Source organism: Chiloscyllium plagiosum, chromosome 2 (genome assembly GCF_004010195.1).
Source record: "Chiloscyllium plagiosum isolate BGI_BamShark_2017 chromosome 2, ASM401019v2, whole genome shotgun sequence".
Classification (NCBI taxonomy): Eukaryota; Metazoa; Chordata; class Chondrichthyes; order Orectolobiformes; family Hemiscylliidae; genus Chiloscyllium; species Chiloscyllium plagiosum.
Genome location: NC_057711.1, coordinates 73,926,221 through 73,942,117, shown reverse-complemented (window position 1 = coordinate 73,942,117; position 15,897 = coordinate 73,926,221). Strand labels below are relative to the sequence as shown.

The 15,897-nt window shown below is 38.6% G+C and overlaps 1 protein-coding gene across 3 annotated transcripts in view; it reads left to right on the top strand.

The window, feature by feature from the left end:
- LOC122539255 (kinesin-like protein 2) overlaps positions 1 to 15,559 on the top strand; it is a 35,484-nt gene extending 19,925 nt beyond the window's left edge. For all 3 annotated transcript variants that reach the window (XM_043673965.1, XM_043673972.1, XM_043673960.1), the window contains 7 exons: positions 1,949 to 2,115; positions 2,942 to 3,075; positions 6,275 to 6,372; positions 9,621 to 9,722; positions 13,648 to 13,747; positions 14,836 to 15,028; positions 15,312 to 15,559. In XM_043673965.1, coding sequence (XP_043529900.1) covers positions 1,949 to 2,115; positions 2,942 to 3,075; positions 6,275 to 6,372; positions 9,621 to 9,722; positions 13,648 to 13,747; positions 14,836 to 15,028; positions 15,312 to 15,501 — 984 coding nt within the window. In that variant the 3' untranslated portion in view covers positions 15,502 to 15,559. The remainder of the gene's footprint in view (positions 1 to 1,948; positions 2,116 to 2,941; positions 3,076 to 6,274; positions 6,373 to 9,620; positions 9,723 to 13,647; positions 13,748 to 14,835; positions 15,029 to 15,311) is intronic.
- The last annotated feature ends 338 nt before the right edge of the window (positions 15,560 to 15,897 follow it).

Genomic DNA, 15,897 nt, shown 5'->3' with positions numbered 1-15,897 from the left:
TCTTTCTCTCTCTCTCTGTATCTATCTCTTTCTCTCTCTCTCTTTCTCTTTCTCTTCTCTCATAGCTCTTCTTTCCCTTTCTTTATCTTCTTACTCCATTTGCCTCAACTGCAATTTAAGTTTATTTAACTCTACTGCACTTATCTGTTTTTCTGATACATCTAAATGTTTGACTAACTCCATTACAATTTCAGCTTTCCTTTTGCCTATGGTGAGATCCAATTCTAACCTAGCTACTAATTCTAAAAGTATGGCCTTTCGCTGTCATTCCAACCTTTCTTGGCAATCTTAGGAATCGTCTTCAAACCCCAGAACCTCTTTAGCAATCTTAAGAGCTATTTCTCACACTTTTAATTTAATCAACCACAAGTAACCAAAATTAAACAACTTATCTCACCCACGCTTTATTTAAAGATCTAGGACACTAATCAGCAAGTTTTAAATCTGCTGGGATCTTTCATACTCCAAATCTGTTCAAATCTGTCCACACCTCAGACTGGATTCTGTCCAAACCACAGATCCGAGCCCCCAAACTGTTGCAACATTGAGGTGAGCCCTTATGTTAATTAAACTAAACACCCAGAAATGCTCACCTCTCCTGGTAGAACTCCTAAATTCCACTACTTAAAGAAAATAATATTAATTTGTTCTTTAACTCTGAAAGTGTTGTCAAAACAGCAACCACCTCAGGTATTCATTTCACAGCCAAATCTTACGTATTTTCAATTTTCCAGTACACTCTTGCGATTGCTAGCTACTCATATGACAAGTGTTATAAGCTCTCAGTGCAGAACAGCATTTACTCTCTCTTAAAGGTACAGTAAACACCTTCAACTTCATAACAGTATATATTTGGCTTCTTGCACATGCAAATGAACCACACTGTTGGGCCGAATGACAATCTTAAATTGATTTCCTGTGTAATTCTTAGATTCTGGGATTACTTAGTAGAATTTGTTCAATGGCAGAATCACATCTAATGTTGGACACTATGTTCTCTGTTTTGCAATGATGGGATGGTTGCCCACAACCAGCCTGCCGTCTGCTGTGAACTGTTATTTGATATGGTCTGACAGTCATTAGTGCATATTGCCTCCATACCTCACATCCTATTAGTCGTAAAACTCAAAAACCACATTTCTCATTTGTGTGGTAAACAGAACATCCTTTTGGCTTGAATGTCATTATCCTGTTAATGGAGAATATCACTCATGCATTTACTGCAACGTAGGAGCATGAAATGGCAAGCTTCAAATGTTTCTCAAATGTTTGACGCCACTTTTCCTTCCAGCGATTTGACGCCACTTTTCCTTCCAGCGATTTGACTTCATATAACATATTAGCAACAGCTACATTAATGTACTCAGAGCTGACTCTGCTTTTGAGAAACAGAATACATACACAAGAACATCCACTAAATTGAGATGGGAAGGCTCAGCCTGCTGAGATAAAAAAAATCAAAGTAATACATTGCGATGAATGTGTACCTTTTTTATTTGCGAGCAGGAAGCAGATACCTGTCTCAGTCAAGTCCACAACTGAGTGAACACAACAGAATGACAAGTGATCCCTCTGGTTTCCCCTGAAGTCACTCATCTTACTATTGTATGAAATGTTTGTATAATACAGAACTGTCACACCCATGTACTCAATAACATTTCAGTTCACTATTACTGAGACTGCTGTTGGGGTTAGAGTTCATGGCTGAATTAAGTGATGTAGTATTATAAAGTATGATAAGTTAATAGAAAGTGATGGGTAACCTGGATACAATGACATCTCCCACAGATCTGTACAAGTGCAATGTATTCAAGGATGGTTCTAGAAAAAAAAAACAATGTAGAGAACGAAAGATGTGCATTTTGCATATTATGTTAAAAATCCACCTTTCTGTTTAACACAGTTACTCCATCTTTAAAACCAGTAATTTATTTCTATTTTCCACCAGCTTCATTTCATTTACAATGAAATTCCAGAAGCACAGCAACTCATTGACAACCTTTTGCATGACAGTCTTCGAAAGACAATAGAAGCCAAGGAATCTTTGGACAAAGTACAACAAGATATGATAAATGCTGAAAGGGTAACTGATGGAAAATCCACAGATTTTACTAGGTACAACATCTTTTAACAAAATAAGTACTTCAGATGAAATCTAGTTCAGTCAGTCTACCTTGTAAGTTATACCATCGCTCAGGGAGTTTCTGCTCATTTTACCCTTTTCATTTTCACATAGCACAGGGGATGACAGTTAGACATTGGCCTGGATGTTCACCAAGTCTGGGATTCCTCCCAGGATTCCCAATTTTATGTCTGTTCCCTTCACAAAATGCATGTTGACTCTTGTCTGATCTCCTTCAACTTAGCCAGATGCTCTGCCATAATATCTCTAATATGATTTCCTACGTTTTCACTCTGACCTAAGTTAAGTAACTCACCTATAGAAGCCGAAAGGACTGTGGATGCTGTAAGTCAGAAACAAAAACAGAACTTGCTGGAAAAGCTCAGCAGGTCTGGCAGCATTTGTGAAGAGTAATCAGCGTTAACGTTTCATGTCTGGTGACCATTCCTCAGCCCCTTGCTGAAGAGAGGAGTTTTGGAAATTTGAAATTAATGCATGAATTATCTCACTATCCACTTTTTAAGAAGATCTCCAAGAACCACACTGCAGGTCTTTTTTATTCATGAGAATGATTTTCCTGAGTTTCTCCCTCACTTACCATTATAGCTTATGCCAACTACCAACTTAATTAATCTTCATTTCCTTATTTTCTATTATTAAGACTCCACTTTCTAGACTGTCAGTGTTCTCTTTGCTATCTCTTTTCTTTAGTAACATGTTAAATGTAATATTTCTCACTAGCTTTTCCCCATGCACTTTAATTCTATGATCATATTCGGTTGATGTCAATGATTCAGAGCTAATTGACATATTTTGCAGGGATCAGATTCCAGAGGAATTCCTGAGTTTGGAAGAAGCCCAAGTTGATCTTTGGGAAGCAGAAATTCTGCTGGAAGTATTAAGTACAATCAGGTCTGGATGTATTAATGATCGACTGAACTTTATTATCGCAGGTAGGATACTTACATTTGAATGAATAGAATTATTTAACAAGATTACCTATTGTACTATTAATTTTAAATCCCTTTGAAATAATTACTTTAAAACTGTTGAACTTCCTTTAGATTTTTTTCTACACTTAGAGTCATAGAGATGTATGGCACAGAAACAGACCATTTGGTCCAAATCATTTATGCCTCCTATTGTTTCTCTTGTGTTCTTTCAAAACTAGAGGTACAGCTCTGTTATTTCATCCACCCAGACAGATTCCACTGTCCCTTTATGACAGCATCCAACTTTTCCTTTCTGATTTCCCTGCAATAGCCTCCATTACGTCTGCCAAAGAAACTATTCCTAAATTTACTGGATCGATGCATCCTAGCATTCTTATCTGTAGTAAAGCCTTCTATGAGTCTGTTCTCTCCAAAAGTGACTCAAAGATACAACATTGACCAAGCTGATTTGAATTCTGAAGATTAGAAATAGACTAAAACTGAGAGGGAGTGATCTAACCTGAAGAAGTAACCTGCATGACTTCATGCTCACTAATCGATGATGTAGATAGATCTGTCGTGATGTTACTGGGAAGGAGTGACCACTAGATAGTCTGAACTCTGTACTGAGTTCACCCCTGGCAGCAGCAAATTTGTTTCCTAGGAGTGTCAGCAGACCATGTAGCCTTTTGGAAATGCTCCACCATTCAAAACGAGCATGATTGATCAATGCCATTTGCCCACCCCATCCCCATAACCCCATTTTCCATTGATAATCAGAAATCTGTCAATCTCTACCTTAAACATACTCAAAGACTGAGCTTCTATCAGCCCCTGTGATAGAGAATTTGAAAGGTTCACAACCCTCTGAGAGTGCAAATTCTTCTCATATCGGAAATCAATGGTCTTCCTTTATTTTTAAATTGCCCCCCTGGTTCCAGACTTACCAAGCAAGTGAACCATCTTACATATATCCAACCCATCTATCCCTTTAAGTAGTTTGTATGTTTCAACAAGATCACTTCTGAAGGGAAGGGACAGGAAGTTTGGTAGGGATGTGAGGGCATGTATTTTCACACAGAGGATGGTGGGGAATCTGAAACTCGCTGCCCAGAATGGTATTAGAGGCAGGAACCCCCATAACATTTAAGAATTATTTAAATGTGCACTTACATTGTCAAGGTATTCAAGGCTATTGGCCAAGTTCTGGAAAATGAGATTAGAATAAATAGGTGGCTGCTTTTGACTGGTTCAAACTAGATGAGCTGGTATCAGGCCATATTCAGTGCCTCTATGACTATGACTCATTCTTTCACGATAATCTGTAGCTCCTGACATCAATCCTTTCACTAAGTCTTCCTGTCTACCCTCTCTATGCCCCTCATAATTGTATACATCTCTGTCACAGTTCCTTCAGTCTCCTCTGCTCCAAGGAAATCAACCCCAGTCTGTCCAAACTCTCTTCATAACTAAAACTCTCCAGTCCAGGAAACATTCTGGTTAATCTCCTCTGCACCCTCTCCAGCTGAATCACATCCTTCCTATCATGTGGATTCCTGTACTGTACACAATGCTCTCTAGCCTTTGTCTAACCAATTCTTTTTATGCAGCTCCAGGGTAACCTCCCTGCTCTTATAATCTATGCCTTAGCCGATAAAGACAAATATCCCATATGCCTACTTAGCCATTTTACCTACCTGTCCTGCCCCATTAAGGAACCAATGAAAATGCATGTCAATGATCCTCTGATCATCAAAATGTGTTCACTTGCTTTGTTTATCTTGCCCAATGGTCTTCTTGAACAAGAGATAATCTAACCATCTCCCTATCACTGAATACCTCACTGCAATATCCTAGGAGCTGCCTTTGACCAAAAATGAAATGTCAGTAGCCATAGAGGTATTCTGGTTACAAGAGCAAGGCAAATGCATGGAATTCTGTAGTGAGTAGCTTACTCCTTACTTCCCAAAGTTAGTCCACTATTTGCAAGGCTCATTTCAGGAAAGTGATGGATTACACTGTATTGTCTGGATGAGTGTACCTCCAATAGCACTGAAAAAACTGAGGGTCAACCTCGCCTCCTTGATCAGCAACTCACTTGCACCATCTTCAAATTCATTCCCACAACACCAGTTCACAGTGGCCATGTACCACATATAAGGTGCACTGCAGCAATTTTCTAAGCCTCACTCAATAGTACCTTCCAAACCCCAAACCTCTACTACCTCTCAGGTCAAGGGAAGCAGATTCACTGGAACACTGCCACTTCCAGGTTCCCCTCAGAGTCCTACACCATCCAGACTTGGAACGATATCACTATTTCTTAACTATCTCAAGGCCAAAAGCCTGGAGCTCCCTTCTGAACCATACACTGAATGTACCTATCCTAAACAGACTGCAGAATTTCAAGTTAACAGTTCACCAATACCTTCTTAAGAGTCAGTCAATTTAGGCAATAAATGCTGGCCTAGCCAGTGAACTCAATATGAATGAAATTGTTTGCTTAGCACAGGCAGTGTTGGAGATGAGAAACTGGCAGCAGGGCACATGAGCAGATGGTACTTCCATCTTATACCATAGTCTCTTTTTCCATTCACCTTATGATCACATAGAATCCACAGTGGGATTATCTTTCACTTCAAGCAGTCTGGCATTCCCATGTCCTCAAGCTGTGAGCTGTCCTTTTGTAAATGATGCTCACAGAGGCAATTTCTTACTTGACCTCCTCCAGAAATATCTTTGATGCCCCATAACTCTTACATCTAGCTTCATTAGCTTGAACTCAGCCCAAAGCCAAGCTAATGACTTGAACAGGAAAATATAGCTCATTGTGTTGGCTAACAGTGAATAATGAGACCTGACATTTTAAAACAAAAGCTAAGCTTTGGAATGGTAAGAATGCAGAACAAACATGTGTTGAATATAACGTACAATATCTATTGGCTTTTAGTTGCCTTTCTTTTGCTCTGTGCCTAACATGCATATTTTTCTGGCAGAAACTCTAATCAGGCTTTCAATGCAGAGAAAAAGCATGTTTTCTTTGCTTGAATTCATTTAAAATGGTGGTTTTTGCTTTCAGCTTGGATAATTCATGCTGAAGTGTTACTTCTATTTTTTCATTCAACTCAATAGAAGCCCTCCATCTTTATTAATTACATTAAGTAATGTTCATAAGTTACAGCAATTTCAATAATTCTTTTTTAAATGATATGTTTAAAAGGTTCTCAAAAAATACAAGAGCCAAAGTTCGGGTTTGATCTGGGTCGAGAGAAAATTAAACATCCGTTTGCTGCTGATATCAACATTAGTCATGGACAGGTGAGTAAAAAATACACTATTGCTTAAAGAAAGCAGCATTTTATTAGAAAAGTGATTTTTGTTTGTGTCGATTCTTGTGAAATTGGTTAGGTTTGAAAATGGAACATTTCAACTTACCTCAGTGCCAAGTACCCCTCATAAACAAAATATTTAAGTACAGCTTAAGTTTCACTCAATCACTTCATCTTAGAGTCATAGAATCATAGAGTCATACAGCACAGAAACAGACCCTTCAGTCCAACTAATCCATGCCAAACATAATCCCAAACTAAACTAATCCCACCTCCCTGCACTTGGTCAAATCCCTCCAAACATTATTTGTTCATGTACTTATCGAAACATCTTTTCAACATTGTAACTGTACCTCTGCATTCATCACTTCCTCTGTCAGCTCATTCCACGCCCGAACCACTCTCTACATAAAAAATTGCACCTTTTTAAAATCTTTTTCTCTCTTTAAAAATATGCCCTCTAGTCTTGAAATCTCCCACGTTAGGGAAAAGATACCTGCCATCCACCTTATCATGATTTTATAAACCTCTATAAGGTCACTTCTCTATCTCCTACACTCCAGTAAAAAAAATGTCGCAGCTATCCAGCGTCTCCCCATAATTCAAAGCGTCCATTCCCAGCAACATCCTGATAAATCTCTTCTGAGCCCTCTCCATCTTAATAATATCCTTCCTATGATAGGATAATCAGAACTGGGCAGAATACTCCAGGAGATGCCTCACCAACATCTTGTACAACCTCAACATACCATTTCAATTCGTATACTGAAAGATTTGAGCAATAAAGGCAAGCTTGCTAAATGCTGCCTTAACCACCCTGAGTTTATGTGACACAAACATCAAAGAATTATGCACCTGAGCCCCTCGATCTGTGTTCCACAGCACTACCCAAGGTCCTATGTTTAATTGTCTAATGTGTGTATGCAACTACAGAAGTGTACTGCATTCCTCAAATCAGAGCTTACTACCAGCTATATCATCTGAAAGTTGACTCACCAATTATTTTTGTAACCAGTCCAAGGGTGTTTCCAATTTGTGTATATTCCTCCTAACACATGCACAAAGCTTATATCTTTATTTCTACAATTCACAAGCACTGACTTATTGGCTTCAGATAGACCTTTTTTAGTTCATTGACACAGCATTCGTATTTCACAAGAAATAACGAAAGTTGGAAGATGACTTGAATGCGAAATCTGAGGACCAACTTGAAAGCAAGACTCCAACCTCCAAACGTCTCTCCAGTCATTCACTCAGGCATAAGATTGGATGATGATACTACATTCTGGCTACAGTTACACAAACATTAAAGCATTGCTGTAATATAGTTCATGTGGATGCTACAGCTATATCATAGAGGTCATATTAAGAGGAGAGTTGCTCCCTTTGCGATGCAGAGTGATCCCAACAGAGTGAGTTCTATTCCCACTCTGGCTGAAGTTACCTTGAAGGACTCTCCTTCTCATCCTTTCCTATCAACTGACCCTCAGAATAAACCACCATCAGTCATCTCTCTCTAATGAGAGAACATCCCTGTGGTCTGGTAAGACTTTGGTGACTTTTATCAGGAAGGCGCAATTGGCCAATGGACTGAGGTGTGGCACTTGGAGTTTAATTTAGATGAATGTGAGGACTTATACACTTACTGGCAAAGTCCTGAGGAGTGTTGCTGAAAAAAAGAGACCTTGAAGTGCAGGTTCATAGTTCCTTAAAAGTGGAGTCGCAGGTAGATAGGATAGTGAAGAAAGCATTTGGTATGCTTTCCTTTATTGATCAGTGCTTGAGTATAGGAATTAGGAGGTCATGTTGCAGCTATATAGGACATTGGTTAGACCACGTTTGGAGTATTATTGTGTTCAGTTCTGGTCTTCCTCATATCGGAAGGATGTTGTGAAACTTGAAAGGGTTCATAAAAGGTTTACAAGGATATTGCCAGGTTTGGAGGATTTGAGCTATAGGGAGAGGTTGAATAGGCTGGAGCTGTTTTCCCTGGAGCATGGAGGGATGAGGGGTATAAGGTAAATAGACAAGGTCTTTTCCCTGGGGTAGGGGAGTCCAGAACTAAAATGCATAGGTTTAGGGTGAGAGGGGAAAAATTTAAAAGGGACCTAAGGGGCAACCTTTTCACGCAGAGGGTGGTACGTGTATGGAATGAGCTGCCAGAGGAAGGTGGCTGGATGGGTATATGAATAGGAAGGGTTTAGAGGGATATGGGCCAAGTGCTGGATAAATGGGACTAGATTTTGTTATGATATCTGGTTGGCATGGACAAGTTGGACCAAAGGGTCTGTTTCCATGCTGTACATCTCTGACTCTATGACTCTAAATAAAACATTTAAAGCAAAGAAAGTTTAGGGCATTGGAAAACAAAAATTAGATCATGGAATATCTTCATAGTAGTACTAAACTACTTATACTGAACATGGAAATGAATGTGTCAACTTGTGTTCCATTGCTCAAAAACTTATTGTTGCCTGACACAGAAACAATATATATATATTTTGAATGCTACTATGTAAGTGCTTAATGTAATAGGAACCAGCAGTTCAATTGAATAAAGTTCATAATTCAAAATGTTTTGATAATTAAAATTCAATTTTGCTTTATTTCACTGGTTGCAATTCACTGTCTTGTCTCTCCTGGCTATTCACTTATGTCCTCATCAAAGTAAGCAAAATAACTCTTGGCAAAACTCTGACCACAGTAACATTTTCTACTATATTTTCTAATTTTTGAGGGATCGATCTATGTTTGAAACATAGATTATTGAAGCAGAGAAAGGGGTCATGTGGTGAATCAACACCCAAAAGTGAAACATAATTACAGTAAATCAAGAGTAATTTAGCAGAGGAAAGGTAAATGTCAGTAGCTGAGAAAGAATCTGGCCTAGCTGAATTGGAGTTGACGGGCAAAATGGTGTCTGAATAATGTGGGCATGCACAAAGTATATTCCCAAGAAGTGGAAATGGATGGAAAACAAATATAGAACTCTGCATGCGCGAACAGATTCGAAATGAAGATGAAGAAGAAAACTTGTGTCAGGGGAGCAATACAACCAAGAACAGGCTGAGTATAGAAGAATCCAGTAGGAAATGAAAATGGAAATGAGAAAAACAAAGATAAAAAATGAGAAAAGACTGGCTACTAAAATAAAAGGGAGTCCCATAGATTTTCTATCAGAACATAAATAATAAAAAATTAACACCATTTCTTTCCTTTTCTCTAACTGAACTTAAGAGGTTGAAAGATAACTTGGATGGAAGGACATTAGGGGAACAAAATTCAACATCAGCAGGATGGATGAGCAGTGCTAATAAGCTGCAGACTCTACAAGATGAGGTTGGTAAGCATTCTCTCACTTGAGCTTAATGATAATATCTGTACTTTAACCTTTGATGCATAACAGAATTCTCAATGCATATTTTTCAGTGATGTTTTATGAAAGCACTCATAATACAACAGAGATTGAGCAGATTGCAATGTGTTGACAATTTTATATCATTCAGTCAATGTTAGAAGTGGGACTGAATGTAAATAATCTTTTAAATTGACTAACTGTGACTTAATCCATGGGTTAGAATGCAGAGTTTCCTTCCAGTTGCACCACATTTCCAACAAGTACTTTTAATGCCCAATGTACAATATTAAAAGCAGAATTGTCTAATGGACACATACTTCTGGTGCATAATTGCTAACGTAGTACAGGGCGTAATGTTCCATTTCACATTTAAATGCTTTGGTTAGTAATTTTATGATGCAAGCCTAAGAAAGCCTAATGCCAGAGTATGAGTTTTCATTAATTTCTCATTTGGGACCAAATGATATCAGGACCTGAAAGGTTTGGCTGCTCAATGGGGCACCCAGATGCCCCACTTTGTGTTCTGCCCTTGAATATTTTCCAAAGTGCCAATGAAAGCAAATCCCCCAAACCTACTCACCCCAACTGGTGAAGCAATTATTTGCATTGTGGATTCATTGGAAGCTTTAATATGATAGTTCTTTTAATGTTCATGGAGATGACCTGTTGGTTTTTATACCAGTTGTGTGGAAATGGAAACCATGCATTGGAGATGGGAAGTGTTTAAAAAGTAAGTGAAATGCTTTTGATTTTTTTACCATTCAACATTTAATGCTGTAACATGAATTGAATCTCTATTTTTTTAAGGTGGATCATGACAGTGCTGTGATTGAAAGATGTAACTAACTAACCCTTAAAAAAATGTTTGCCAGATTGTTACTTATACAAACATACAGCTGTCAAATAAAATAATTAGCACTGCAAATGTGGGAAAGTCTTCTGATGAATTAAAATTGTTCAGAATAAAATGGTAGAATTTTAATGTGTGAAAATGTAGCCTGGAATAATAACAATGTCTAATTGTTTCAAATTCGCACTTTCTGTTTTTGTATTTGGCCTGAATATCTGTTGCAACTGTAGTTCTGAAGTCTGTTTGTTCATTGGCGAGTTTTATGAGCTTTTTATCAGCTGCTGACTGTAATAATGTAGTGTGTTCATAATGTGTATAGTGGATGAGGATGTGGGGACTGTCTGAAGGGTAATTTAGGGATTCAATTGGTCAGAAAGTTTAACTCTGAATAGAGGAGCTGCTGACAACATCAGAAAAATACAGCCAAGAGTGCTTTTGGAAATGAATGTGGCCCTATGAACCTATCACTTACTTCCATTCCTACTTCAGGGATGTAGGTCCATCACCAAATCACTTAGGGCCTGAATTGCCAAACAAAATTCCAGCAGTCTCTAGACAGAGATGGAGAAAGGTAGCAGGAACATTATGTGAGATTAGGTCCATCTCCCACAAGAAATTCTGGCTATAGGGTGACATGTTACATACCACAATTTCAACATAATGAAGGCAATTTGTTTTATGAAGAGATTAAAAAGGGTATGTGAGCGGAAGTAAGTTATTTTAATGAATAACTTTAAATAACAAAATGTAAACAGGAGAAATGTTTTTAGCATCACTAGTCTGCAAAGAGAGAAAGTTGACATTTTCATAGGAAAGTGGCCTTTCCTGTATCAATAACATGCAAATACTCGGCGTTAAATGTACAATCCAAGATCTGTCTCTTGGAGACATCTGTCGAAATTTCAGTTCTTGTGGAAGAAGTCAGACATCCAATGTTAGAGGTGTCCACTGCTTACTGACTTGCACATATGAGAAATGTTTTCACATTGAGGATACATTTCACTCTGCGCTAAATGGATTAAGTGCAAATCAAATCTAGTATCTCAAAACAGGGCATCTATGAGGAACTTTGGGCCTTTAGCAGCAGCAGAATTGGATTCAACTACAATCTGCAACCTGATGGTTTAGCATGATCACTGTTCTAAAACTGTCATTGTGCCGGGTGATCAACTTTAGTTCAATGAAACGTACAGGAAGATATGTGAAGAACAGCACCAGACATATTCAAGACAAAAATGAAAATTGCTGGACAAGCTCAGCACGTCTGGCAGCATCTGTGAAGACAAATCAGAGATTATGTTTCAGGTTGAGTGACTCTCCCACAGAGTCATTCTGATGAAGGGTCAGTTGACCCGAAACATTATCTCTGAACTGTCTCCACAGATGCTGCCAGACCTGTTGAGCTTTTCTAGCAATTTCTATTTTTGCTTCTGATTCACTGCATCTGCAGTTCTTTCTGTTTTTATTAAGCCTAAAAATTAGATGTAAATCTGAAAAACCTAAAAAAAAGGACTGTTTACATGCAGAAACAACATGCAATAAACTGACATAGGCAATCCCACAACCAGCAAATCAGATCCAAGCTCTGCAGTCTAGTCACATCCGGTCCAGTAAAATGGTGAATGTTTATGCAATGGTGTGGAGGAAGAGAATCCATAAATATCTCCCTACTCAATCATGAGGGAGCCCAGTACATCATTGCAAAAGACAAGGCTAATGTCGTTGCAACCATTTTCAGCCAGACGTGCCAAGTGGCTGAACCATATTGTCTTCTCCTGAGGTCCAATCATCATTGATGCCAGATTTCAGCCAACTCGACTCATTCCACAGATATGATTTGTAATGCAAAGTGACTTGTCAGTATTTCTGGAGCCCTAGATTCTTAAAACTTATGTATGGGTAAGAGAGTGAGTTCCGAGAGACCTAATGGGAATTTCTTTGCATTGGAAAAGTTTTACAAATAGAGGGATTAAACACTGAAGAACATTACCCTGTTCTGTTAGAAGGATCTGGAATTGTTCTTTTTTGTTCACATGAAGGCTTTTAGGTTTAGTACACTGGTGAAGTAGACTATGTGCATTTGTTGTAAGAGCTGGACAATGTTCAGATTGTGCTGATAAGTGTAAGTAAATTCACATCACAATGCCAAGAGAGAATCTAATAATTTCCCTACAATATTCAACAGAATTGCCATCACTGAATCTCCCACGATGATCATTCTGGGGAGTTACCATTGACCAGAAAAGAACTGCACCAGCTATAGAAATGACTGCTGATTACTAGATCAAACAGGGAATTCTGCAGCATGTAACTTACCACCTATCTACAAGGCACAAGCCAGGAGTGTGATGGAATGCTTTCCACTTTTCAGCTCCAGAATATTCGAGAGCTTGATACCAGTCAGGATAAAGTATCTCAGTTTGGCAACTCATATACCACATTAAACATGCACTCCCTCCACCAAGCAGCAGCGTGTATCATATGTATGATGCAGAAACTCACGAAGTCTCACAGACAGTTGACTGAGGGGACAATCAAACCCGGGTCCCTGGTACTGTGAGGCAGCTGTACTAACCATCATGCCCCCCCCTCAATAGCATCCTCTAAAACCATGACCTCTACTAATTACAAAGATAAGGACAGCTGATTCACAGCAACACAACCACCTGCAAGTTCCTCATGCTAGTCTGACTTGGAACTATATTACTGTTTCTTCAATGTTGCTGGATGACAATTTCTGAAACTTCCTTCCTAACAGCAACATGTTGTACCGATGCCACCTGATTTGCAGAAATCAGTTCACCACCATTTTCTCAAATACAAATGGAGATGGGAAAGTAAACGCTGACCCACCCAGCAATGCTCACATCCTGCAAATGAATAAATTTAATAAATTATGTTCTCTCGTCAAAATTCTGGTAAACTGAATCCTTTATTATCATCACCAAAAGGTGATCAATTCACCACTGGTATATAGATTTAATTTTTAAAAATATTCTTTTTGTTGTAAACAATGAAGATCTTTTCACCAACATCCATTTTTATTTTCTGTGCAGTTGGAACAGCTGAAGTTGGAAAATAAAAATCTGGTGAAGAATTTGAATACTGAGAAGACTCTGAGAAAGAAATACTGCAATATGGTGGAGGATTTGAAAGGTGCGGCTGAGCATTATGCGTGGATGAAATTCATGTCAGATTTGACAACTCTCATCAATTTGTTCAGAATTAATATTGCTTTCTGCAAAATACAAAGGAAGAGCAGGCAAAATAAACATCACCATTGATTCACTAGGTCAAGTGTGACTTATCTGTGATCTCATATCTGAGGTACATCACCTGAATGAGATGTAATAAATATGTACTCATTGACCGTTTTTCATTTGTTACCAAAGTCCCAATACTTAAAATATTTTCAGTGATTTGGTCATAACGTCATAACTATTAATTCATCAGTGTAGACATCATTGCATAACAGCACAATACCATTGCTATTCATTCTGAGGGCTGCTTCACTAATGTTCTTTAATGAAGGAAATCTAGAATCCTTACCCAGTCTGGCTTATATGTGACACAGCAATGTTGTTGATTCTGTGCTGCCCTCTGCACTTGTCAAGCAAGCTTCTCAGTTCAAGGATATTTTGGGCTGGGCAACAAATGCCAGGCTTGTCAGTGACATCCGCATTCCTCAAAGGATTTTTTTAAATAAAAAGTCAGCAAACAAACTGAATGAAATCAGAATGTCATAAAAAACTATATCAATAACATTTTAGTGATTTAGGCAACAATTGCAAACATTTTCTCATCTCTTGACATCCATTAACTTCTTGTTCACTTCTATTCAATTTTCAGCTTATGGATTATTTATGCCCCCTATTCATAGCTGACCAAGAACCACTGTTGATAATAATGACGGTCTTGTGAACAGACATACCTTCCGCTCTTCTCCAGAATACCCTGGCCAAAAACCAAACAGGCAAGATCATAGTGCGGATTTTGCACAATGTAAGGGCTTTACATGGGTTCTATTCTTTATTTCCTAATTGCTGAATGAAATCTGGCAATTGCTTGCTCGATCTATGGGAATGCTATTGTAGCAGCACTCAGAGTTACCACAGATCCCAGAATAAATTCACAGAGATCATTATTGGTGATAAATGTAGCAAGTCATTTTATGCAGTAAAAGGATTACACTAGAGTTGAAAATGGTGAAACTGTGCTTGCACGTACCACTTTCCATTATACAGGAAAAATCCACGTCTTCTGTCGTATACGGCCTTTGAGTAAATCTGAGCTAACTCACGGAAGCCAGTGTATTGTCCAATCTCCTGATGAGTATACGGTGACCATCAAAAGTAGCCATGGAGTGAAGGAGTTCCAATTTGATCAAGTATTTGACGGTTCCACATCACAGGAAGAATCCTTCAGAGATATAAATAGGTTGGTTTTAATTATTAATCAAAATTTCAGAAAGTTGTCCTCAGAGAGATTGCAGTCTATTAAACATAACATAGGAGCAAAATACTGTGGATGCTGGAATCTGCTCTGATGAAGAGTAATCTAGACTCAAAACTTTAGCTTGCTGTCTCTCCACGGATGTTGGACAATAGGCAACCAACTAAGTAAGTTCTATTGTCTATGCTGAACTGTTCTCCCATTATCACACATTTTAACACATTCCTCACTTTTACAAAAACTGCTTCACCTTATCCTTTTCATGCAGGTACGAGCCGAACGCAGAAAACCACCAACACAAAAGACATCAGGCTCTACTTTCACCTCCTGAGGAGAAAGCCAGTGAAGCCTCAGATTATGTCATGGCACTTTTGCGATTGGCATTTATTTGGAAGAGTTGCTCCACTGATCATATGACAAACGCATACTATACAGTGAAAGTGTGTCATGCGTACTGAACCTTTTGCTTCCCAGGAGAGTTATCATTGCATATTCGAGAATCCTGCATAATACTTACAGGCGAGGTGGCAAGGGATTCAGGTCCATTCCCCCACTGCACCCTTTGATGTCTCACAAGAATTGAGTTCATTGTTGCCTCTAGACTTCTCTAAATGTTGCCGTGATTACTTCTGCTTCATGGAAATCTACATGTGATTTGCAAGCACTAATAACATAGTGTCCATTGCTTATGACTAGCATTTTCACCCCACATACTTGTACACTACATGCATGAATGGTGATATGATTGCAAATGATGTGTGCCTGCATTCTGCAAGTGGATTATTTATACCTTTGCCCTTTCATTGTCCTCCCAGCGAGCAAAGGTACCCATCAAACTGACACTGACTCCACAA